This window comes from Penicillium oxalicum, chromosome VIII (genome assembly GCF_001723175.1).
Source record: "Penicillium oxalicum strain HP7-1 chromosome VIII, whole genome shotgun sequence".
NCBI lineage: Eukaryota > Fungi > Ascomycota > Eurotiomycetes > Eurotiales > Aspergillaceae > Penicillium > Penicillium oxalicum.
The window spans coordinates 572,166-592,456 of record NC_064657.1 but is presented as its reverse complement, the minus strand read 5'-3'; the positions used below and the strand labels follow the sequence as shown (position 1 = coordinate 592,456).

General features: G+C 49.6%; 7 protein-coding genes and 3 non-coding genes across 10 annotated transcripts; 4 read left to right on the top strand and 6 right to left on the bottom strand.

The window, feature by feature from the left end:
- Positions 1 to 651: 651 nt before the first annotated feature.
- Positions 652 to 1,329, top strand: POX_h09547 (uncharacterized protein; the record flags this gene model as incomplete). The annotated part of the gene is made up of 1 exon (XM_050118300.1): positions 652 to 1,329. One exon carries the CDS (start codon positions 652 to 654, stop codon positions 1,327 to 1,329), a length of 678 nt encoding a protein of 225 aa, XP_049965087.1.
- Positions 1,330 to 3,707: 2,378 nt separating this feature from the next.
- Positions 3,708 to 5,084, top strand: POX_h09546 (uncharacterized protein; the record flags this gene model as incomplete). The annotated part of the gene is made up of 2 exons (XM_050118299.1): positions 3,708 to 4,388; positions 4,461 to 5,084. 2 exons carry the CDS (start codon positions 3,708 to 3,710, stop codon positions 5,082 to 5,084), a joined length of 1,305 nt encoding a protein of 434 aa, XP_049965086.1.
- A 364-nt stretch (positions 5,085 to 5,448) lies between these two features.
- POX_h09545 (uncharacterized protein) lies at positions 5,449 to 5,873 on the bottom strand (the record flags this gene model as incomplete). Its single annotated transcript, XM_050118298.1, has 2 exons — positions 5,449 to 5,682; positions 5,775 to 5,873. 2 exons carry the CDS (start codon positions 5,871 to 5,873, stop codon positions 5,449 to 5,451), a joined length of 333 nt encoding a protein of 110 aa, XP_049965085.1.
- Positions 5,874 to 6,741: 868 nt separating this feature from the next.
- On the top strand, positions 6,742 to 9,251 carry POX_h09544 (Phomenoic acid biosynthesis cluster MFS-type transporter; the record flags this gene model as incomplete). The annotated part of the gene is made up of 14 exons (XM_050118297.1): positions 6,742 to 6,894; positions 6,953 to 7,033; positions 7,102 to 7,154; positions 7,218 to 7,299; positions 7,366 to 7,458; positions 7,524 to 7,606; positions 7,660 to 7,741; positions 7,801 to 8,158; positions 8,228 to 8,292; positions 8,352 to 8,511; positions 8,572 to 8,727; positions 8,793 to 9,003; positions 9,085 to 9,142; positions 9,210 to 9,251. The coding sequence occupies 14 exons, from the start codon at positions 6,742 to 6,744 to the stop codon at positions 9,249 to 9,251; spliced, it is 1,677 nt and encodes a 558-aa protein (XP_049965084.1).
- A 1,202-nt stretch (positions 9,252 to 10,453) lies between these two features.
- On the bottom strand, positions 10,454 to 10,568 carry POX_rRNA033. The gene has a single exon (XR_007588124.1). It is a non-coding gene; the product is annotated as a 5S ribosomal RNA (ribosomal RNA).
- Positions 10,569 to 10,750: 182 nt separating this feature from the next.
- POX_rRNA032 lies at positions 10,751 to 10,866 on the bottom strand. The gene has a single exon (XR_007588123.1). It is a non-coding gene; the product is annotated as a 5S ribosomal RNA (ribosomal RNA).
- Positions 10,867 to 12,045: 1,179 nt separating this feature from the next.
- POX_h09543 (Actin-related protein 4) lies at positions 12,046 to 13,679 on the bottom strand (the record flags this gene model as incomplete). Its single annotated transcript, XM_050118296.1, has 3 exons — positions 12,046 to 12,922; positions 12,998 to 13,493; positions 13,637 to 13,679. The coding sequence occupies 3 exons, from the start codon at positions 13,677 to 13,679 to the stop codon at positions 12,046 to 12,048; spliced, it is 1,416 nt and encodes a 471-aa protein (XP_049965083.1).
- A 340-nt stretch (positions 13,680 to 14,019) lies between these two features.
- POX_h09542 (uncharacterized protein) lies at positions 14,020 to 15,185 on the top strand (the record flags this gene model as incomplete). The annotated part of the gene is made up of 3 exons (XM_050118295.1): positions 14,020 to 14,420; positions 14,489 to 14,871; positions 14,953 to 15,185. 3 exons carry the CDS (start codon positions 14,020 to 14,022, stop codon positions 15,183 to 15,185), a joined length of 1,017 nt encoding a protein of 338 aa, XP_049965082.1.
- A 299-nt stretch (positions 15,186 to 15,484) lies between these two features.
- Positions 15,485 to 15,557, bottom strand: POX_tR172. The gene has a single exon. It is a non-coding gene; the product is annotated as a tRNA-Thr (tRNA).
- A 3,616-nt stretch (positions 15,558 to 19,173) lies between these two features.
- Positions 19,174 to 19,321, bottom strand: POX_h09541 (uncharacterized protein; the record flags this gene model as incomplete). Its single annotated transcript, XM_050118294.1, has 2 exons — positions 19,174 to 19,235; positions 19,273 to 19,321. 2 exons carry the CDS (start codon positions 19,319 to 19,321, stop codon positions 19,174 to 19,176), a joined length of 111 nt encoding a protein of 36 aa, XP_049965081.1.
- Between the last annotated feature and the right edge of the window lie 970 nt (positions 19,322 to 20,291).

Genomic DNA, 20,291 nt, shown 5'->3' with positions numbered 1-20,291 from the left:
GACTTCAACACGATGATGATTCCACCCCCCACGTCAGCAGCCGAGGTTCTCGAGGAATTTCGAGCCTAGCGTGGGTTGAAGAATGGTCTATCCGTATTCTCTGCCATCTTGCCATTATCCTTATTGGATGCAACAGTCATTGCTCACGATGGCTTTGGTTCATACCTTGGCGGAAAGCGGCGTCGGCCATGATCCGTTGAGGCTGAGAAAGGCAAGTGTGCCTAGATCTAGGTACCATGGATTAGTCTACCTTAGTGTCATGCATGCTTAGCCTCGTGCATATTTAGCCTCATGCATGCACGGAACGCCTGAGATCGAGATCGCCTAGGATTACTCATCTCGTTTAACTCTACTTGCAGCGACACGTGGGGGTTTTCCCGGGACTTGCAGTTTTGGCAGACCTGTTGTTTTGGAAAGACCTCGTTTGATTTCTAATACAATAATGAGAATTACGCGAATTGTGGACTAATAAGCTCAAGAATCACATCTTCACGGCCGACATCGACTGGAGGAGCCATGTATATAACTTCTCATACGCCCGGAGTTTTTTGATTTTTTTCCAACACAAACTCCAGAACCTTCAGACATCCTCCAAGATTCTACTCAACGCTGCTTTCTTCCCTTGTCTTCTCTTGATCCAATCAATCAAAAATGTCTTCCATCTCTGAATCCACATCTGCGGGCACTTCTGCCACCGGAAAGGTGCAGACGAGCGCTGCCCTTCCTACAACCACCTATCCCAACCAGCGAGCTGCGTTCCCGTACGTGGACCCCAGCAAGGTCAACCCAGAGTTGGCAGAGGCCTTCAAAGTCCTTCCGTTCGAGCGCAATGTGCTCAAGCTTCTGGCCCACGCCGAGGGATTCTTCCCTTCCATCTCCAGCCTCCTGGGCACCGTGTTCCGCTCTACTCGGGAGCTTCCCACCCTCGAGTGGCAGCTGGTGGTTCTGCGCACTGCAGCCCTGATTGGTGCTCACTATGTCTTCGAGATCAACACCCCGGTAGCGCTGGTCAACGGCATGCCCAATGCCAAGCGCCTTCTCATTGCCTTTGGCAAGGTTGATGATACCGAGTTCTTCACCCTGCGTGATCGTGTCCTGCTCCGCTTTGTCGAGGAGCTCGTCCGCAACAACAACGCCAGCGATGCGACCCTGGAGGACCTCAAAGCCAACTTCAGCACCCGAGAGATTTTCGAGGTCATTGTCATTGTGGGTCTATACACCATCTTCGGCCGGGTGGCCAACGTCAGCCGCATCGACGAAGACCCAGAGATTCCAGGTCTCATGGATTCCTTGACCTCCCTGACCGGTCAGAAAGACCGTGGAGAGTAAAGGAAAGGTGGAACAGAGCATGTACCTAAAAGGAGGAGCTAGTGATTCGTTGGAAAATTTCTTCTGGTAGAAAAATGAGAAATGATTTATTCTTCACGTTTGAACCTACCGAAAAGAGTAAATATTGAAAATAGCAAAAATCAATATCAAGCAACAAGAAAGACCGCCAGATTGCTCTCTGATCGGGACACTCGAGTTTGAAGCTTGTCCAAAAAGAGTGCATCCTTTCACTCGTGGTGCGCATGGACCGCAAGTCGATTTTTTTTCCTACTCGCTCCAATTGCCCCGGGCTAGGTTTTCGCGAGTGATCATGCATCTTCCTCCGTTAGTTGATGGCAAATCGTTTCATTTCGCCAGAAGAAACGATATGGTAACAGTGATTTCTCGGCCGCCAGAAGCACGTTAAGGTGGGTCACGGATTCTGCATCAAACTCCACCCATCAATCCAGGGAATCAATCAGGAGAGGCTCAAAATACGGGCGGGGATCCACTATCCGCGTTCTGTACTGTCAAAACGCCGCTTGCGCCCTGGTGGCCCCTCGCGTAGTCTGTGACAGCCAGAGACTGCCGATTCCAATCTGGCCCCGGGTGATGTCTACCATTAGCTCCACATGAAGTACTTTCTGCAAGCGTAAGGCGGGCAATCGAATCACTAGCCGATGCCCTATGACTGGTCCACCCTGAGCGACGTTAGGTTACTTCGACAAAGCCACTCAATAGTTCCGGTGACCTAACACCCGAGGTGATCGCCCCGCCCGTTAGAGGCGAAAAACGTCCAAACCCTGTTACGTCCCGATCGAGGAACCAAGGTCATTTCAATCAGGTGGCCTATAGTACCTTTGGAGATACGGTAACTCGTACCAAAACTAAACAGTCGGACGAAGTGGGAGTACAACGTTGACGAGAGAGGGGTGTCAGTCACACTACTCTAAGGCTCCCAAGATTCTCCATTCAAAGACCTTACATAACGTGTTGGTGAGAACCTTAGAATCGGCCTCGGAAGAGTCAAAAATCTCCTCTCCTCTTCTGAATAAAAACTAAAAAAGGGTAGACCCGCTCGTGAAACTTTAAAGTAAGCACTAAGCCGTACGGGCCGCATTGTGATGAGACGGGTAAGCCCGACGGCACAGAGCGAGTCATAAAGTGGTCCATGCCAAGAAGCATCCATGCCAACTTGAGAAGTTGACGAATATTTCCCCCTTGGGTGTAGGCCTAACCGTCATGTAATAGAGTGGGGGATTTTTTGAACCCTGGCTTTCTCTCTCTTCGCTGTGTCTGTTTTGCCTGTTCGCAAATCCCCAATTCAATCGTTTCTCTCTCTTGTCTTCCTGTACGTGGGCCTAGTTTGCCCACCCGAAGGGCACCCAAAAAGAAAATACAAATAACCAGAGACAAAATTAGAAAGTGAGCACACCGTCCCACACCATCAAGAACATCAAGTGTCGGAACGAAGCAGCAGGTGGATACTTGACGGGGGATACTACTGTACTCCGCGTCTGCCAAGATTTGTCATGTATTACTGTACTCCGCAGAGTTCATCTCAATTGCCAGTCAGGGGTCTTTTCACAATTCAGATCGAGTGTGATTTGCCATCGGCAGACCACTCTGACCCATTGAGCGGCGGTATGCCGAGTCGAAGCCTCGGGTAACAGTTCAGCACGGCCCAGCCCTTAGTGCGCACGACCCAAAAAGAAGACGCTAATTTCTTGGCACTTTTGGGCTGTGTCCCCGACCGATTTCACTGCCACTTTGACTACTCGTTTGAGCACGAATTCAAGTACAGATTCAAGTGCGAAATCAGGTGTCAAATCAAGTACCAAGGTAGGTAATCATCAATCACTGTAGATACACTCTCAACATGTCAAGTGTAGTATCAAGAACTGCGACTCGGAAATTTACTCGCGCATACATCGTTCGAGGTTGGCATAAGGCGGCGGTTATGCACACTACTCTTGTACAATATTTGGGGTCATGCTGAAGATGCCAAGCAGGGGCATGACCCAAAAGTGCCAAGAAATAAGTTGCCAAGAAGGAAGCGTCTTTTGGGGGAGGACCGTGCGCACCAAGGGTCTGGTCGCGCTGAAGATGCCCTGGAAACCTGAGGCATGACAGTTCTGCGGCTCCATCCGATCGGCATCCCTTCATCCCATCGCGGGCTCCCAGCGGTATCCCACCACCTCCGTCCTCCTTCGGTATCCCAGACGCCAACGTGGGTCCCTCGTGTTCGCCATCCCACCCTCCTGCATTGCAATTGTCATATCTGATCCACCTCGTCGCCGATCCTCGGACGTGAAGCCTGGACGATCTTCCCCGTCCTATTGTGCGCGTGTCATTCCCTCACGCTTTGGTTGTCTCGATTTTTTTCCAGATTAGTCCAGATGACTCCGCAGCAACCGCCGTTCCAATGTGACTTCCCCGGGTGTGGCCTGAGCTATCGTCGCAAGGAACATCTGACGCGGCATGCCAAAAGCCACATCCAACCACGGTCTTATGAATGCCCCTTTTGCGACCGCGTCTATGCTAGGAATGACACGCGCCGGCAACATATCCGCACACATCATAAAAACAAGGAGTTTCAATCAAGTCGGGCAATCCAAGCTTGCCAATACTGTCGCGCGCGAAGATCCAAATGCGACGGACAGACTCCCTGTGACGCCTGTCTTCAGCGAGGGAATCAGTGTCTCTACTCACCGAATCCGCGACGCCGTGTGTTGGAAGCTACCGACAGTCCAACGGACGACACGAGCTCCACGGCGGGTGTAGAGGCGGATTCGGCCGATTCCACCACTTCGTTTGCGGCAGAATCAGGCTCTATTCAGCGTGCCGAAGTGACTGAAAGCAACCCACGTAGAATCGCACGATACGTGGAGGCTTATTTCGACATCTTCCACCCCAAATGGCCATTTCTACACCCTGCGACGTTCGATCCGGACCGTGAGCCAGCTTTTCTTCTGCAATCGGTGATTATGATAGGACTTTGGGTGACGGGTGAGAGCACGGCGCGACAGACTGCAAAGGACCTTCATCAGAAACTCACTCTTTCAATCTATGAGCAAAAAGTTGGTAACATATTCTGTTGATAATTTTCCGGTTGTTTTTTTTATTTCACATATTAATATCATGGGCGATAGGAGATATGGGACTTGTCAATTCACCAGGACGAGTCACAAGTCCAACCCAATGACACACCCTCGTCGGAGTCTACTCCTTGGCCAATGGCAACCTATCAAGGAATATTGTTGCACCTCATTTTTGCCCTTCTTCTCTCTCATGACCATTTGGACCTGCAGTTGACGCACGCGTTGCCTGAAATACCTTCGCGGCTTCTCGTCGCGCTTGTGCGCACCTGTCTGAAGCGGAATATGTTCTTCTATCCCTCGATGTTAACTCAATTCAAGCCTGGAGTGGATCCTGACGTATTTATCTGGCTGGGTATCGAAGAGGTCAAACGGTTCTGTCTGTCATTATACCGAGTGTGCCGGCAGTCCCGAGTATCTGAACCCAACCTCCTGGAAGACATGTCCAGTTTCAGCCCCCATCGTGGACCGCGACCACCCGGGGGACGGCTTCTGTCTCTGACAGACTTGCAATTTGCTTTGCCAGACAGTGATGAGCTCTGGAATACCACGTCAGGTTTGGCGGCGCGACTCGCGGAAAACCCAACCGCGTATCAAAATGGGAACGTTGAAGAGAACTGGATTTCTCAAACTGCGCGGCTTTTGCAGCCTCGTGATGCACAATTTCAGTGGATATGACACTTTCTTTTTTTTTTCTTTCAAACTTTTAACATCCATCCAGTGTACATATCCTCCCCCCTTGATCGTACAAATGCTTGCCCGCGGAAGATGGAAATAATGGCACAACGGGGTAGCACAGCACTCACGTGACACGGAAGTCTTGGTTGATTCGACACGTCGGGATTGCCAGAAACAGTATCCTCTGGCCAGGTATTGAGGCTTCCGGCATTGACAATAACCAAATAAACTTACCCCCCCCCCCCCCCCCCCCCCAAACTCACGTTTTACCAATCAACCCAGCGTTATAGTCCAACCTACAATACGAAGCCAGCCACGTAAAGAACCCAAACATCTCCTCGATCATATTTCGTTAAAGCTTAAGCTAGACACTTGAGGCCAATGCCACCTCATCTTCGAAATACGCAACAAACACATCGCCCTCCCTGAGAGGCGCTGCCACCGACTTCAGACGCTTGTGTGTCTCACAGTCAGAATCGTAGAATTCCATGTCGTCTAGATTGCGGAAAGTGGTCTTCACGGCTAGTGTATAGCCCTTGGTTCGTGCATCGGGCAAAGTGCGACCAGCTTGAACGTCGAGAATATAGGGCTCGGAGTTCTGTCGTTTTCGATCATAGATAGAGCAATCAGCATTGTCAGTCGCCAAAATTTGACACCAGACACCTCGCACGAGAGCTCTCCTGGACATACCCTCTTTGCTTCTTGAGCGAGGTTACGATATTCGGCCACCAGGAGATCAATATTCTCCGGTTTGGGGATGTTAAACAGCGTAACGCGGTGAATGGTCATGATGATGAGGATGACGATGAAGGCAGGTGGGGGTATTCTTTTCCAAAAATGCAGACGTATGTTTTCAATGAGAATGTTGATGGTGGAAAACAGAGAGAGAGAGAGAAGTTGTAGAACAATGCTTGAGAGCAATCAACATAAATGGTTTATATTAAAACTCCATAGGCTTCTCACATTGAGTCGCGCTTTAGCATCGCTTGCGATATCCTAAATGCCGCCCGCCCTAACTAGCCCTCCGAGGCCAGGTCCGTCAATGTTGACGGTGCTATCCTTGCCAAGAGTGGGATGGAAGTGGAACCCAGATGTCGAAGGAACCAAAAGGGGCCATCGACCACCCGATGGAAGTGTGGATAGCCGTGACCCCCCAAAGGCTCAGATGGCATGCAGAATTCAGGTACGCACGCTATCCCAGCGGCATCCCATTGCAGCTTCGTGGTGCGTTTCGTCGCACAAAAGTACGGTCCGGCCCGTGGCTATCCCACCGGTATCCCATTTACGACTTGGGCGATGTGTTTCGCCGAAGAAATACGGTCCGGCCCGTCGTCATCCCATCGGCATCCCATTGTGGCTTCGTGATGCATCTCGTGGCTGAACTAAGTGCAGCCCGGCCCGTCGCTATCCCAATAGGGGTCCCATTGCTGGGTCTGATTGGCAGGTGATTCGGTATCCCATCGCTATCCCAGGTGTCTGAGCATAGCAGCATTAGTGGTCATGCTTTCAGTGAGAATAGTAGATCGGAATCGGGTGCTGGTCTGTTCTCATAAAAGTCGAACCGGTGCCCTGGAAATTCAAAGATCGGACCCCTTCAAACTCACCTGCAATCTATTACTTGAACTGCCTCGATAAATCGACTGTCTAGTCAGTTGCAATGACTGAAATACAAGACAAATGCGAGGCCGGGCTTCCGTCCGTTCTTGCCGAGCCTTGCACCCCCGGCTCGATGTCCCAGCTCAGTGAGAAAAATGACAGCTCCTCTGAGGAGGTCGAGAAAGAAGAGGAGAGATCCATCACCGGGTTCAAGGTCCGTGGGATCAATTGGTTTTCACCATGGACGTCGCTAAATTTTATAAAAACTATAGTGGATTCTGGTTGTGACCGCCATCTTGTCGAGCCATATGCTCTTTGCCCTCGACAATACCATTGTCGCTAATATCCAACCGGTTGGTTCTCCCGCCAGACGTTGACAGGCAGTGGCAAATGAACGCTAACTCCCATTGATCTTGCAAAGGCTATTCTTACGGAATTCAACCAAGCTGAGCAGATTTCGTGGCTCTCTGTTGGGTAAGGCGCCCCCTCTTTCTCACAAATCGATCATCTTCCTGACCTGGCAATGTTTCTGGCTAGATTCACTCTCTGCTCATCGGCTTTGTGTCTTCCTTGGTCCAAGGCCTACGCAACCTACAATGCCAAGTGGCTGTACATCGGGGTAAGGACATTATGTCTACGACAAAAGATTAGGCGACAGGGAGCATGTCTAATTATTATCAACTAGTGCGTCGTCCTCTTTATGGCAGGTTCCGCTTTGTGTGGGGCTGCTCCAGACATGAACTCCATGATTGTTGGTCGAGCTATGGCTGGTGCTGGGGTAAGTCGGCAATCTTTGGGTTGAAAGGGTCCTGATGATCTCAATGAATAACAAAATATTTTCAGGGAAGCGGCATGTATTTCGGTGTCTTGACGCAATTGTCCGTCAATACGACCGTCTCCGAGCGTCCGTTTTACATTGGATTGACGTAAGTCCACGAGGATGGTGAAATCTATGCTCATACCGGCGCTGACTATTTAGCGCTGTCTCATGGGGTATCGGAACAGTCACTGGTCCGGCCATTGGTGGCGCATTTGCCGAGAGTGCTGCCACATGGCGTTGGGTATGTGTCGAACCAACTGGTTACTTTCACGAGTTCTCCATCTAATCGAACATCATCAGGCTTTTTACATCAATCTCGTCATTGGCGCAGTCTTCGCTCCGGTCTACATCCTCCTTTTGCCTTCATTTGAGCCCCTTCCAAATGCCACCTCCAAGGAGAAGGCAAAGAACATCGACTGGGTGGGCGTCGTCCTTTTCATCGGTGCGCTGGCAACTTTGATTATGGGCATTGACTTTGGAGGAGTGCAATGGGCATGGGGCAGTGGCCAGTCCATTGCGCTCTTCGTGGTGTCCGGTGTGCTCTTCGTCTTGTTCGGCATACAACAAACCTTCTACATCTTCTGCAATGAGCAGAACAGACTCTTCCCAATCCACTTTCTCAAGAGACGCTCGTTGTTGCTGCTGTTCATTCTCAACAGTGAGTAACCCCTGCCCACGATATGACTTTTTGTTTTCTTGTCACTGATTGCCTATCCCCTATCATTAGCGTGTGCTAGCAGTGGTCTCTTCATCTCGGTCTACTACATTCCGTTGTATTTCCAGTTCACTCAGGTGAGTAAATCGGCGCGTTCAAACTGACCATGGAAACACGGATGTTGACTGGATATCAGGGTGATACTGCCGTCCACGCTTCCTTGCGTATCTTGCCGTTCGTGATGGTTCTGATCTTCATCATCATTGCCAATGGCCACATGATGTCCAAGTTTGGTTACTACGTCCCGTGGTACCTTTTCGGTTCCGCTTGCGAGCTTGTCGCCGCCGTCTTAATGTGTAAGGTTCATCTGGCAGCTGTTGAAAATGCACATGAACTAACCGGGGCTGTATATTTAGATCTTGTCAAGCCGGATACTTCCGCTAGTGCAATCTATGGATACACATCCCTCATGGCCCTGGGTGTTGGTGCCTTCAACCAGGCAGGCTACAGCGTGGTGCAGGCAAAGGTGAAGAAGACAGAGATTCCATGGGCTCTGGGCTTCATGATGGTTTGTAAGTCATATATTCTGAATCACGGCACTCCCACTACCTACCATGAAGCTAACATGAAGCAATAGCCCAACTGGGAGGCATTGTTTTGGCCTTGGGCATGGCAGGCGCTATCTTCGTCAACAAGGCAACGGATCAGCTTCTCGCGTTGCTTCCGGATTCCAACCCCGATGAAGTCAAGAACACCATCGCAGGCACGAGTAGCGGCTTCTTCAACACCCTGACCAAGGATCAGCAGACGGCAGCTCTTGATATTATTGTTCGGGCCATTGATGACGTGTAAGTTTTTTTTCCAACTTCATCCTTGATCAACATTTACTTTTCAAAAGTATTCCGAGTTGCTGACTTTCAATTCTTTAGTTATGTTCTTTTGATCGTTGCGGGTGCACTTGGCGTTCTTCTGTCTGTCTTCCTGAAGGTAGGTCTCTCCTCTCTGTCTCTATCTACCGTAGTCTCTTCTCGGGGCCTCCACTAACAATTTCCAGCGTGAGAGATTGTTCATGGAAGCAGCAGCCGGTGGTGCCTAGAAATCATCTCGTGCTCGGGTCTCTCAAGACTCTCCAGTCCCAAGCTTGCTTTGGGGCGGGGAGTTGAAGGAAAGCACAGAGGTGCTCAGGGGCCTATTCAACCACTATTGTGTCTCGTCGAAGACACAACAAAAATATCTCGAGCCCATTTAATAGGATAAGCGTCAAATCTGGAGCGGGGGGCCCATACAAGAGAAGTAGCCTCTTTGAGGGAAAGGACTTTGTCGCCTTCGGAAATGACTATGGAGCGAGGCGACTGGCATGGAATAAAAATTAAGTTTGGACTCTATACAAAATCCGTATCTATGGTGAAGGAGCTATTTGAACGAGTACTGGAAATGATGGTATCACATCTTGAGCTTTTTTTTTTTCAGAATTGCAGACTTGCTTATCAGATTAGGCATCAGGGTTAGCATCCAATCCATCATCCAATCCATCATCCAATCCATCATCCAATCCATCATCCAATCCATCATCCAATCCATCATCCAATCCATCATCCAATCCATCATCCAATCCATCATCCAATCCATCATCCAATCCATCATCCAATCCATCATCCAATCCATCATCCAATCCATCATCCAATCCATCATCCAATCCATCATCCAATCCATCATCCAATCCATCATCCAATCCATCATCCAATCCATCATCCAAAAATCACCTGATGCCCTCATGGACACCGCTTTTCACGAGTCACTGCGCAGCCCTGGGGATCCTACCAGAAGTGAGGATTCCTGTCACCGTTTCTATGTCGGTCGCTTCACTTCATAGTGATTTCCGAAGGCAGCCAAATCTTTTCCCCTATGAAGGCTAATGATGATTGAATGGAGTTGTCCAGGTAGCCTTGTGTAAGAAGACAGGTGAAACGCGCACAGGGAACCGGGGCATATTACATGGTGACTCTGTCAATTAAAGGCCACCGCATGGAATATATATCTCCGAGACCCTTTTGAGGAATACACTTTACATAAGTATCAACCTACCAGAAAGTAGACCCCAAGGGGAATTTGAGGGCTTATTAAAACTTTTCTGAATTCTCAAACGAGTTTCTTGCGAAATTAGGGTAGAAAGAACAATAATAAGTTGATAAGTTTGTCAGCTGTTAACAGGTACTTCTATGGCGATCGAAGTAGAGAGAGCTACGCGATAAGGTGTGCAATAGAGCATATAGTATGCTATTCAACTAGAACAGGCACATACGACCATAGGGTGTGGAAAACAGGGCTTCCCGTCCGCTCAGCCGTACTTAAGCCACACGCCGGTCAGTTAGTAGTATGGTGGGTGACCACATGCGAATCCTGACTGTTGTATGTTTTTATTTTTACTTTTATTAAGTCTTAGCATAATTTTGAAGACTAAAGTCCAAAACAGGGTCATAAGAGGGAACTTATATAGAATTAAACCTAACCACAGGTATTTCTAGTCGCTGTTCTAACTTACCTAGTCCGATACCTTGAAAGGTATATAGAGTCTAGAAGGCTTCAACCACGCACATACGACCATAGGGTGTGGAAAATAGGGCTTCCCGTCCGCTCAGCCGTACTCAAGCCACACGCCGGCCAGTTAGTAGTATGGTGGGTGACCACATGCGAATCCTGGCTGTTGTATGTTTTTGTTTTTGTTTTGATGCCCTTTAAGCCAATTGCAGCATCTGGACTCACAGATCATATATGCCTCCGCCGATTACGTAGGTTCATTCTAGTACTCTACAGAGAGGCACGGCTGACGTTCCATCCTGTTTAAGCATACTTGGTGTAGGGGCATGTCATGCGACTGCATATACATATCATGTGGTCTCGACTTTCATCTATAGCCAGCAAAAACCATTTAGGTACAGGGGACGTTCATCGAAAAATTTAACCGTAAAGCCTACCAGATTCGGTCAAGGGGTGTGTTTGTCGTAAGGATTGCTCCGGCGAGGGACGAGACAATTTGGGACGGGATTTGTTTTCCTAGCATGCCTCCAAGCTTCATACATTCAACATGCGCATGACCATTTATGGGGAAAAGGGGCCGAGGGGCACAAACAGACATTCTGGTGCTTTACGTGTCACCCGGCATTGAAAGAAATGCCACCTATGTATATGATAGACATCATTCCCCGCTGCGAAACTCCCCTGGTGCTCATTTCGACGCAGTTTGAGAGGCCAATAGGCCTTGTTGCAATCCTTGGCACCTACATTCGACTCGTTCCATGAGCGGCCATATTTTCATTGAGAATTGATCCTTTACGACCCAAAAAAATAATGCGCAGGCTTTCACAACTCACTGTGCCAGAGCTGTGGATGACCGGCCCCAATCGCGGCTCCCGCAAGGGATTTAAAGAGATGGAAGGGTTGAGAGGGAATGTGGAGGAGAACTGCATTTGCATTGACTTCTTCCTCTTCCCCCGGCTCCCTGGTACGAGTCATTCGTCAAAATGGTTTCAATCAAGTCCAGACCAGCGGCCTTATGTCAAACGGGAGCGAACCGATGGAAAGCACGCGAGAGTAAAAGTCAATCCAGATTGCATTTCATTCAAGCGAGATGGAAGGGGAGGCAAAAAGGGCAGGAAAGTAGACCTAAGTCCGCAATAATTATTCGTCACACAATTGAAACGCCCAACCCAAGCAAGATCCAAGAAAAACAGAAAAATAGAAATGAAGTCGACCGGTTCGTATCACACTGACTAAAAATGTTGCACGGAGAATCTTGCGATTTCGCCAAGTCCGAGGAAGACTCACGTCGTAGACATAGTAAACAACGACCAAAGACTCTTCTTGTTGAGGTTCGACCATCATCAATCAACTTATTTACAGCGCTTTTCAACAATGTTCGCACCGTGCTCCTCATATTCCTTCTTGGAAATCCACATCTGGTGGAACGTACCCAGACTGGCCAGGATACTGCCGCCGATCCATGAGCCGAACCGACGTTCGGCGGTGTTTCCAGGAGCAGAAATACGCACACGGGGGCCAGGGTAAAGCTGCTGCAGCTCGTGGTTCAGACGATCAGTGAATCCATACAAAAGACTTGAGCCACCAGTCACCACCACATTTGACAGCAAATGAGGGCGAATGTCAACATCCACGCCGCCCAGAGAAGCCTTGATCAACTCGGGGATGGTCTGCGCTTGTGTGGGAGCGGGAACCGATGAGTCTGGGTCTGGAATCGCAGCCTTCGCGTCAAAGAGAGACTCGACGACGCGGAAGCGATCCACGCCAAAGACTTGGTTGTATCCGTCGGGGAATTCGAAAGGTCGGCCAGGCGAGGAACGGGCCATGTCTTCGTTGGAGGCGCCCGTGGGGCCCGTCGCGGAAAGCTTGTTGGGACCAGGCCAGACCTGGACTACGCACTCCTTGAATTCGGACAAGGTACGCTCCTCCACGAGCGCCCGATAAGATGCGTCGGGTGCCTTGTCTGCAGGGAATGTTCTGTACTTGGCTTGGGGTGGTTGGCCAGCTTCAACGGGGGATTTTGAGCTGACGAGGTAGTGAGGGGTGACGGTGATGGGTTGCGGGGAGTTCTTCTTGAACAACGCCCGGATTTGAGATGAGACATAGTCGCCACCGAGTGGTGAGTGCTGCACACCACGCTTGAGAATCATGCCATCGTGTACGGGAGTAATGGAGATGTTGGAGGCGCCAATGTCGACAACAAGACCGGAGGCTTTTCCCGATGCGAATCTAGTGCACTGTCAGTCACATCCCAATCCCAGCTCCTGGACGTTTTCTCTTGCTCTCGGTGGCTTCAAAACATACGCAGCGAGCACACCGTTTCGCGCCAAGTAGAAAGCAGGTGTCCCCCATTTTTCCATCGCAATTTCAATCGTCTTCTCACGCGCCTTGGCTGGGTTCCAGGCAGGCTCGGTCATGAGGAGCGGGCTGTCGGCGAGAGGCTTCTCTTCCGTTTCCACTTCCATCTCTGTGGGAAGCTCCTCGGCGGGGATATCATTGAGACCATTCTGGAACGGATTGCCGGGCTTCGTCCCGAGCAGTCGTGAGGTGAAGGAGTATTCCCAGACCTTCTCGGCCATATCCCAATCTTCGACAATCCCATCCTTGCCCATCGGGTTGTGGATCGAGAGCGCAGGGCGAGGGTTGACGTAAATCTCATCTCCGTAAACGAGCTTTTCTTGCCCATCGACGTTGTATTTGCCGTAGTAGGTTGGAATCAACGACTTAGGGGCGTCTTCACCGGCGAAACCAGCGCGCGTGGTTGAGTAGCCGGGGTCGAGGACAATGGCGGAGACCTCATCTGAATGCGCACAACAATCATATCAGTACTGAATCACAATGAGAGCATACTGCAGGTTCATGGACTGAACACCATGTTGAGGTAGCGCGATTTCGCCGAGAGGGGGGGGGGGAGTTCTGTCGCGTCGCGCAAAAGGTACGTACCTCCACCGTACTCAGCCGCTTGAGGCGGATTGGAAGGGTTCATCGTGGGAGGGGCAATTGAGGTTACGGGGTGACTTGGTGAGCAAGTTTCAAATGGGACCGTCAGTCTCCCAGATTCTTCGATTCGAATGGAAAGTCGAGCGAGCGGGGCTCAAGGCATGGGAATGGCAAAGGAGGAATAAAGGGCGGAGGTTTTCTTTTTGGTGCGGCAGAGTCAAGAGGCCTTTTGGTTGCGGGCGGAGAGACACCCGCTGCTCTCTCCCGTGCCGGGCAGATGACCTCACGTTGCGCCCGCCTTTGATCTTTCCTCTGAGCAACCATTTGCATTTTCATTTGCGCTGCTGAGCACGGATTCGCAGTCACACATCGACTTTACCTCAAAAATGGATACAGAAGTTGAGGTTACTCCTCAGAACCTTTTCCGCTCGGCAAAGCGGCGCAAGTTTGCTCGTCGTCGCCAAGATTCCGATGGCGAAACGCCGACTGCTACCGCGACTGAATCGGCCTCTGAGAACCCTGCAAAAGCTTCTCGAACACCCGAGCCTATTGTACGAGATGAATCGGATGAATCGGAACATGCGACTGGTGTAGTTCGTCTGCGAAGACCAAAGGCTCTACACAAAGGAGGAATTGGCTTCTCCGCCACAGCACGGCCATCAAGCAAGGCCGAAAATGCTCAGACCGCGCTCGTGTCGTCTGAAGACCAAGAGAAGGAGACGATCCAGGCGATGGCAGATCGTTTCCAGACATACACGGGGCAGGGAGAAGATGTTGACAAACACATGTACGAACCCTTTTCCCCTTGGAATCTTACGATATCATCCACGGAGTAAACCCGACTAACGTGATAAGGATGGCATACATAGACGCCGAGATGGCTAAGCGCTTCCGCCGTGGCCCGGTATCAGAGGACGTATCAACAGAACAGCCAGACCCACGACCGGCGTCTGGGATGACAGCTTCAACGGGACAGCCACTTGGGCGACTGCCAGCATCACTAGGCAAGCTCCACGAAATCGACCTGGGACAGGAGACCAAGTTGCAAAATATTGCGCGAACACAGGCTGCAGCGCGCCGGCTTGCAGGCCAAGAAGACTCGCAGCAGACAGATGAGTCGAAACAGTCGGCAGATCGCGCAGGATCATCCGGAAAGCAATGGCGCAATCGCAAGCGACGCACCAGTGCAGATATTGAGCGGGACCGGCTAGTCGAAGAGATTTTACGTGAGAGTAAATGTAAGTTGCTATTGCGCGCCCCCGTCCTCGAAGTACCTCGGCTCGGCTTGGGGATTGTCGCTAATTCTCGTGATTTTTCAGTGGACGTCTACGATGAGCCGTTGGAGGAGCCACAGGGTGATGACCAGGCGGCCGATGATCGCATCGCCGAGCAGTTCCGACGAGACTTCTATGATGCGATTCAAAGTCGACGCAGGAATCGGCCTGCGAAGACGGCCAAGCAGACCGATGTACCGAGAGGTCCGAAACTGGGAGGAAGTCGCAGCGCGCGAGCGGCCATGCGTGAATCTCAGGCTAAAGCTGCGCGCAAGTAATTGAGGGGAGAAGATCACATGAGAGTGTCTACATATAGGGACTTAGAATAACGTGGAATTTCATTTGCGCGTCATCTCGCTTTTCTACACGAAGACTCCCGAATTTTCGAAGTATTGATGATCAGGCGACATGGCTCGAGTTATCACCGCTTAAGGTTTTTCCAGGTCCAACTTCCGTTTGAAAAAAAGAAAGCCAAGCAAGTTGTATCTTGCAGGGATTATGCCGACCCTAATTAATTAGAGAGGATTTACCAAACTGACCAGGCCAAAAAAAACTGTCGGACAAAAAGATACAGCTCTGCTCACTGCCAGATTTGAACTAGCGACCTCGTGATTACTAGTCACGCGCTCTACCAACTGAGCTAAGCGAGCTGGTTGATGTATGGCAAGGTTTTTTGAGCATATATCAATTTAGAGATATTCTTTGGACTGAGTTTGAAATGCCATACAGAACAAGGTGCCGATTTCTACCACGTTCGACTAGACTTGTGTCCAAAGGGCCGCCGAGTATCGTCTCAGCTGCGGGCTAACGTACTCGGAACGCTCAGGTTCCTTTTGCCGGGGAGCGAATTGTCCCGAATGCAGTGGATCAACCGTGGGTAAGTTCACATCCACCAGATCCTTCGTGTTAGTTACTTCTGAAACCCCACCGACAATATGTACATGTACAGGGAAGCTAAAGGGCGTCATTTTGAGTAGCTCAAGGGGCTCTCCTTTTACCTTTCTCCTAATCAATTTCAGCTTAAAGTCGAGATCTCCCTCATAATCAAAATAAAATTGGAGTTGCGTTCTGGTATTTCCGTGGCCTCGTCCTGATAAAGCGCCCAATGTGATCAAATTCCCGTAGGTACTACGTAGGCACTAGGTAGTAGGAAATGTACCTTCCATTGAGATCGTGCCGGGATCTTGAACATGTTGGAGAAGCTGTGAGCTCAATCAGATCTAGTCACATTGATTCAGAAAAAAAAAGGAGATCCTGCTTTAATTTCCTGAACAAACACAATGTTCATATCCGGTAAAATGACATGACGCATAAGATTATTGCACACATGACAAGACGACGACATTGGAATGTGTCTGGATGGCTGATCGTGGCCCATCCAACCGGGGGCGTTTTTGATGGATCCAAACCTCAGGAGTGTGGCTACTAGATCCCTTGCCCATTTCTCCGATGACCCGTGACTCGTGTATCTACACACGATACTCCATATTTAGGAAAGAGATAAAATGTGGTATCTACTGTTTGACCGGCTTTTCGAAATAATTTCTGCGTTGACTCGTGACGAATGAGCCGCGGAATTCTCGTACTCGGTTGTCTTTTGTCTTTGCTAGTCTCTCGTCAAGAGGACCTTAAGACTAATTTGCTCATGTTGTTGTTCCGTCACACCTCTGAAACTGCTCTGACTCTTAGGCAAACTTATCTGGACAGCGGGAGGGGGTTCATTCGAGTCATCATTTGCACGATCAGGCTGACCACGATCCGACACCAGGGGGGTTGTTCTTGAAGAGTGATCGTAGAAGCTTTACCTTCCTCATCCCCAATCTTTCTTCTGGTAGATTGAATTCACCTCTACAAAGCTCTGCAGCCGCATACACTCCCGAAATGTGAGACCGATGAGCTGCTGGGGACCAGGTTGCAATGACTCGTTCTTCTTGTCCTGACTATCGACCCTTTGCTCTAGGCGATGAGTAGCCAAGCCTTGATTGATCCTCTCAAGCTTCTGCATATTCATTCGGAGGGTGCATTAGTTCATTATCAGTGTCAGAAACGGAGTGCGGTCGTACATGTGTACAAATAGAATACTACCGTATTGTAGTTGATTGCTGGCATACAAGCCGAAATTCTTTGCGATACGAAATTTCTTGCTTGAGCCCAGCTTGGAGACGGGTTACTCCGCTGTCACTTTGGAGGTGTCCGCGATGGACTATAGGGCACTATTGGTGAATATCTCGGTATGGGTCAAATAAATCCGGGACTGTAGTCTCTTTGATATTCAAAATCTATTATTCTCATTGGACTTCAGCATAGACTAGCTCGCTTGTTATGACTGCATGTTGCGGCATTACAAGTACTTGAAATACTCGGCATGCCCGGCAGGTGATCAAAGAACAGCACTTGGCCCTTCCTCACTCCATGTTAGTCTCTTGGTTGTGTGATGAAACAGTTGATTATATCACCGAGATACCATTACTTATCGTGGAAATTGCGAAGACTCTGCCCTAGAGAAGCATTTGCAAGGAATGTAGTGTGGAAATAACACCTCTGCGATGAATTTCGCGCGCTCCGAGACTCTAGGTCCATGTTGACCTCCAGCATCAGCATGAAATCGCAGCAGGGGAGATACGAGGATTCTGATCTGCAGGGTCTCGTAGATCAATCGCATGCGAGCGGAACCGCATGTAGAGCTTGGTGCTTCTGTGCAAAATGCGACACGTTGTGCCGTTAGGTCGATTTTGCTTGGTGAGTTGCTCCAGAAAGGTGTTCAAGCGCCCTACTTCTTCGAGATGACGGGCAATGCAAATCTTCGAGAAGCACGAGGATAGACCTTTTTATATTTTATACGGCGAGACTTGTGATGTAGCAGCTCGGGCTAAAATAATTGTCTGTCGGTATTGAAAGAGAGAGAAAGTGGCTTATATGCCTCTCTGGCTATTATTACTATATTTCGCCATCAAATCTTTGCTTTTTACAAGCTCCTCGCTGATATCTTCTCTTTGTCAAGCTATTCCTGCCTTGGCTTTTGGTGGAAGACGTTTTTTTGAGGAAGAACCCATTACCACCATCGAGGAGCTGTGGGGTCTTGCAGTATTCTGGGATCTCTCCTGCAAGAGTTTCTGGAGCTGACGTGCTCGCAGGCAAAACCTGGAATAATGCGGTCCAGCACATGCTGATAGTGAATAAATCTTGGACTACACTCCTCTCATCGGCGTGGAAGGAGATGATCTAGGAAGGCTGTGACTTCTCTCTGTTGCTTGTCTGATTTACCAGGTTGCCTATTTCTATTTTCTATGACGCAGCAAAGCGGCGCTTGCTTGTTACAGTACCGGAGCGGCATCACAAAATTGCTGTCGGACATTTCAATTTTTTTTTACTAGCTGATCTCTTTGTGCGGCTGAGATAGCGCTTTCTTTCGTCTCGCAACCAGCACCGAGGATAGAAGGCGCGCAATACTCTGAAGAGCCAGACTGGTCATCTTTCCCAAATGTCCTTCCTTCCGGTCGAAGTCCGACTTGGTCATCGGTTGCCCTTGAAGAAAATTCCGCGCGGATACTGCCTGGTGGCTAGCTAAGTCTAAGGGGAAAGTCAATGTAGTAACCCTCATCTCGATCAATCGTAATCTGGCTGAGATGGTGTTTGAATCCGTGGTACTTGAGCAGCCACCGAGTCGACGACAATACCGGCCTCACAGGCGTCAGTCGATCAAAGTCGTCTGGCTAACCCGGTAAACCTCTCACTACGGTGCCGAGCCTATCGTCTTTTTGTAATCGAGTTCGAGGAGGTAATGTGCCGTCCACCAAACCCACCTGAGGCAGATGCGATGATTCCGACTTCGTGCCTGGAGGAGATTGCGGGTGATATATGGGATTCTCAAGGGCTTTGAGTTGTTGTCCTTTTCCTTGATTTTAATTTTCTTGTCTGGCTTTTACTTCCCGTTTGGTTCCTCTTGTGTCTTGTGAATCTCCCTTGCTTTCTTTATTTTAGGCTGGTCAGTGAGTAATATGGTGGGTGACCACATGCAAATCCTGACTGTTGTATGTTTTTGTAATTTTCATCCTCAGGTAGTATGGTACAGTCTCCGCTGCCGTACTGGACCCAAGCAAGCAAGTATCTTGCATTCTGTCCGACCCGGAGTCTACTCGAGCTTGTCCACGTTCCTGAGGAGTCATTACATAGTAGGCCATGGACTCCCTGTAAATCTCAAGCACCAAATAGCCAATCACTTCAGATCTTCAAGCTCATCACGCAACGTAATGTGTGTCTGGCAACTCATGACTGAGATTCGTCAATGCCAACCATCCAGAGCATGCTCAGACGGTCAGATGCACGACCTGAAGTATGTACGTAGAGAACATCTACCTATCTTACAGTTGTGGTGCCAACGGACTGATACCGTAATCCAGACATACACGGCCATGATAATATTTCCACAAATATCATTCTCCGCGCTCACACATTCTCATTACGGGAGGGAGTGCGTAGGAGGTAAGACAGGACAATTTCCATGTGAGATTGTGGTTGGCGGTACTGCAGTCTCGCCATCATCAACTTGCCGTGGCTTCAATCACGTCGGAGAGGAAATTACTGGTGGCCAGTGGTGTCTCAGATTGATAGCGCCCGAAGGATCTTCTGGACCAATAGGATGGAGGATGTGGAGGGAGCGAGATTTTTTTTCCAGGTGGCTCTGGCCCGGCAGGTGCAATCGGACGCATCGATGCTGGAACATCAAAATACAGTAATGGTAGGAGATATGTTGTCAAAGCGATATTGAGATAGATAGTGACAATAGGACAGGATGTGAATTGTGGGATTAGAGAGGAATTTCGAGGTCGAGGGGGACTTTGTGTGGCGATGGGTTGGAGGAAAAGGAGGGAATAATCTATTTAACCGAGAATCAACAGATGTATTTGGTACATTGAAAGAGAAGAGTAGGTGGGATGGTCGGAAGTCGTCCTGCAATGGATGTGTCCTCGGCATTTGACATTTTATCTTGACTAGTCTAGTACAGTCTACAACGGCATCTCAATCTCACGGGCTTGCAGCGACTCAGCGATCAGCATGTGAGGTTGCACCGAAGTGTCTGGGTCTATATTGTTCTACTCAACCCCCAAGACATCGTCATAGGGTGCAAAAATAGAAAACGGTCATCCAGAACCCGGACCTGCACATACTAAAGTTAGCAGCAGACTAGCGATCAGTGTCCAGGTGCTGTACTGCCAACGTGGTTGGGTCTAGAACCGCCCGATCGACACGAGTCTGATTGTTTCTCCCAGCGACCGACTGGGTCTTGGCTGGGTCGAGCCCAGTGCCTAGAATTCTTGAAGGCTTTTGTCGGCCAAGGATGAGGGCGCGTACGGATACACATCCCTCTTCTGAGTATCTAAGAA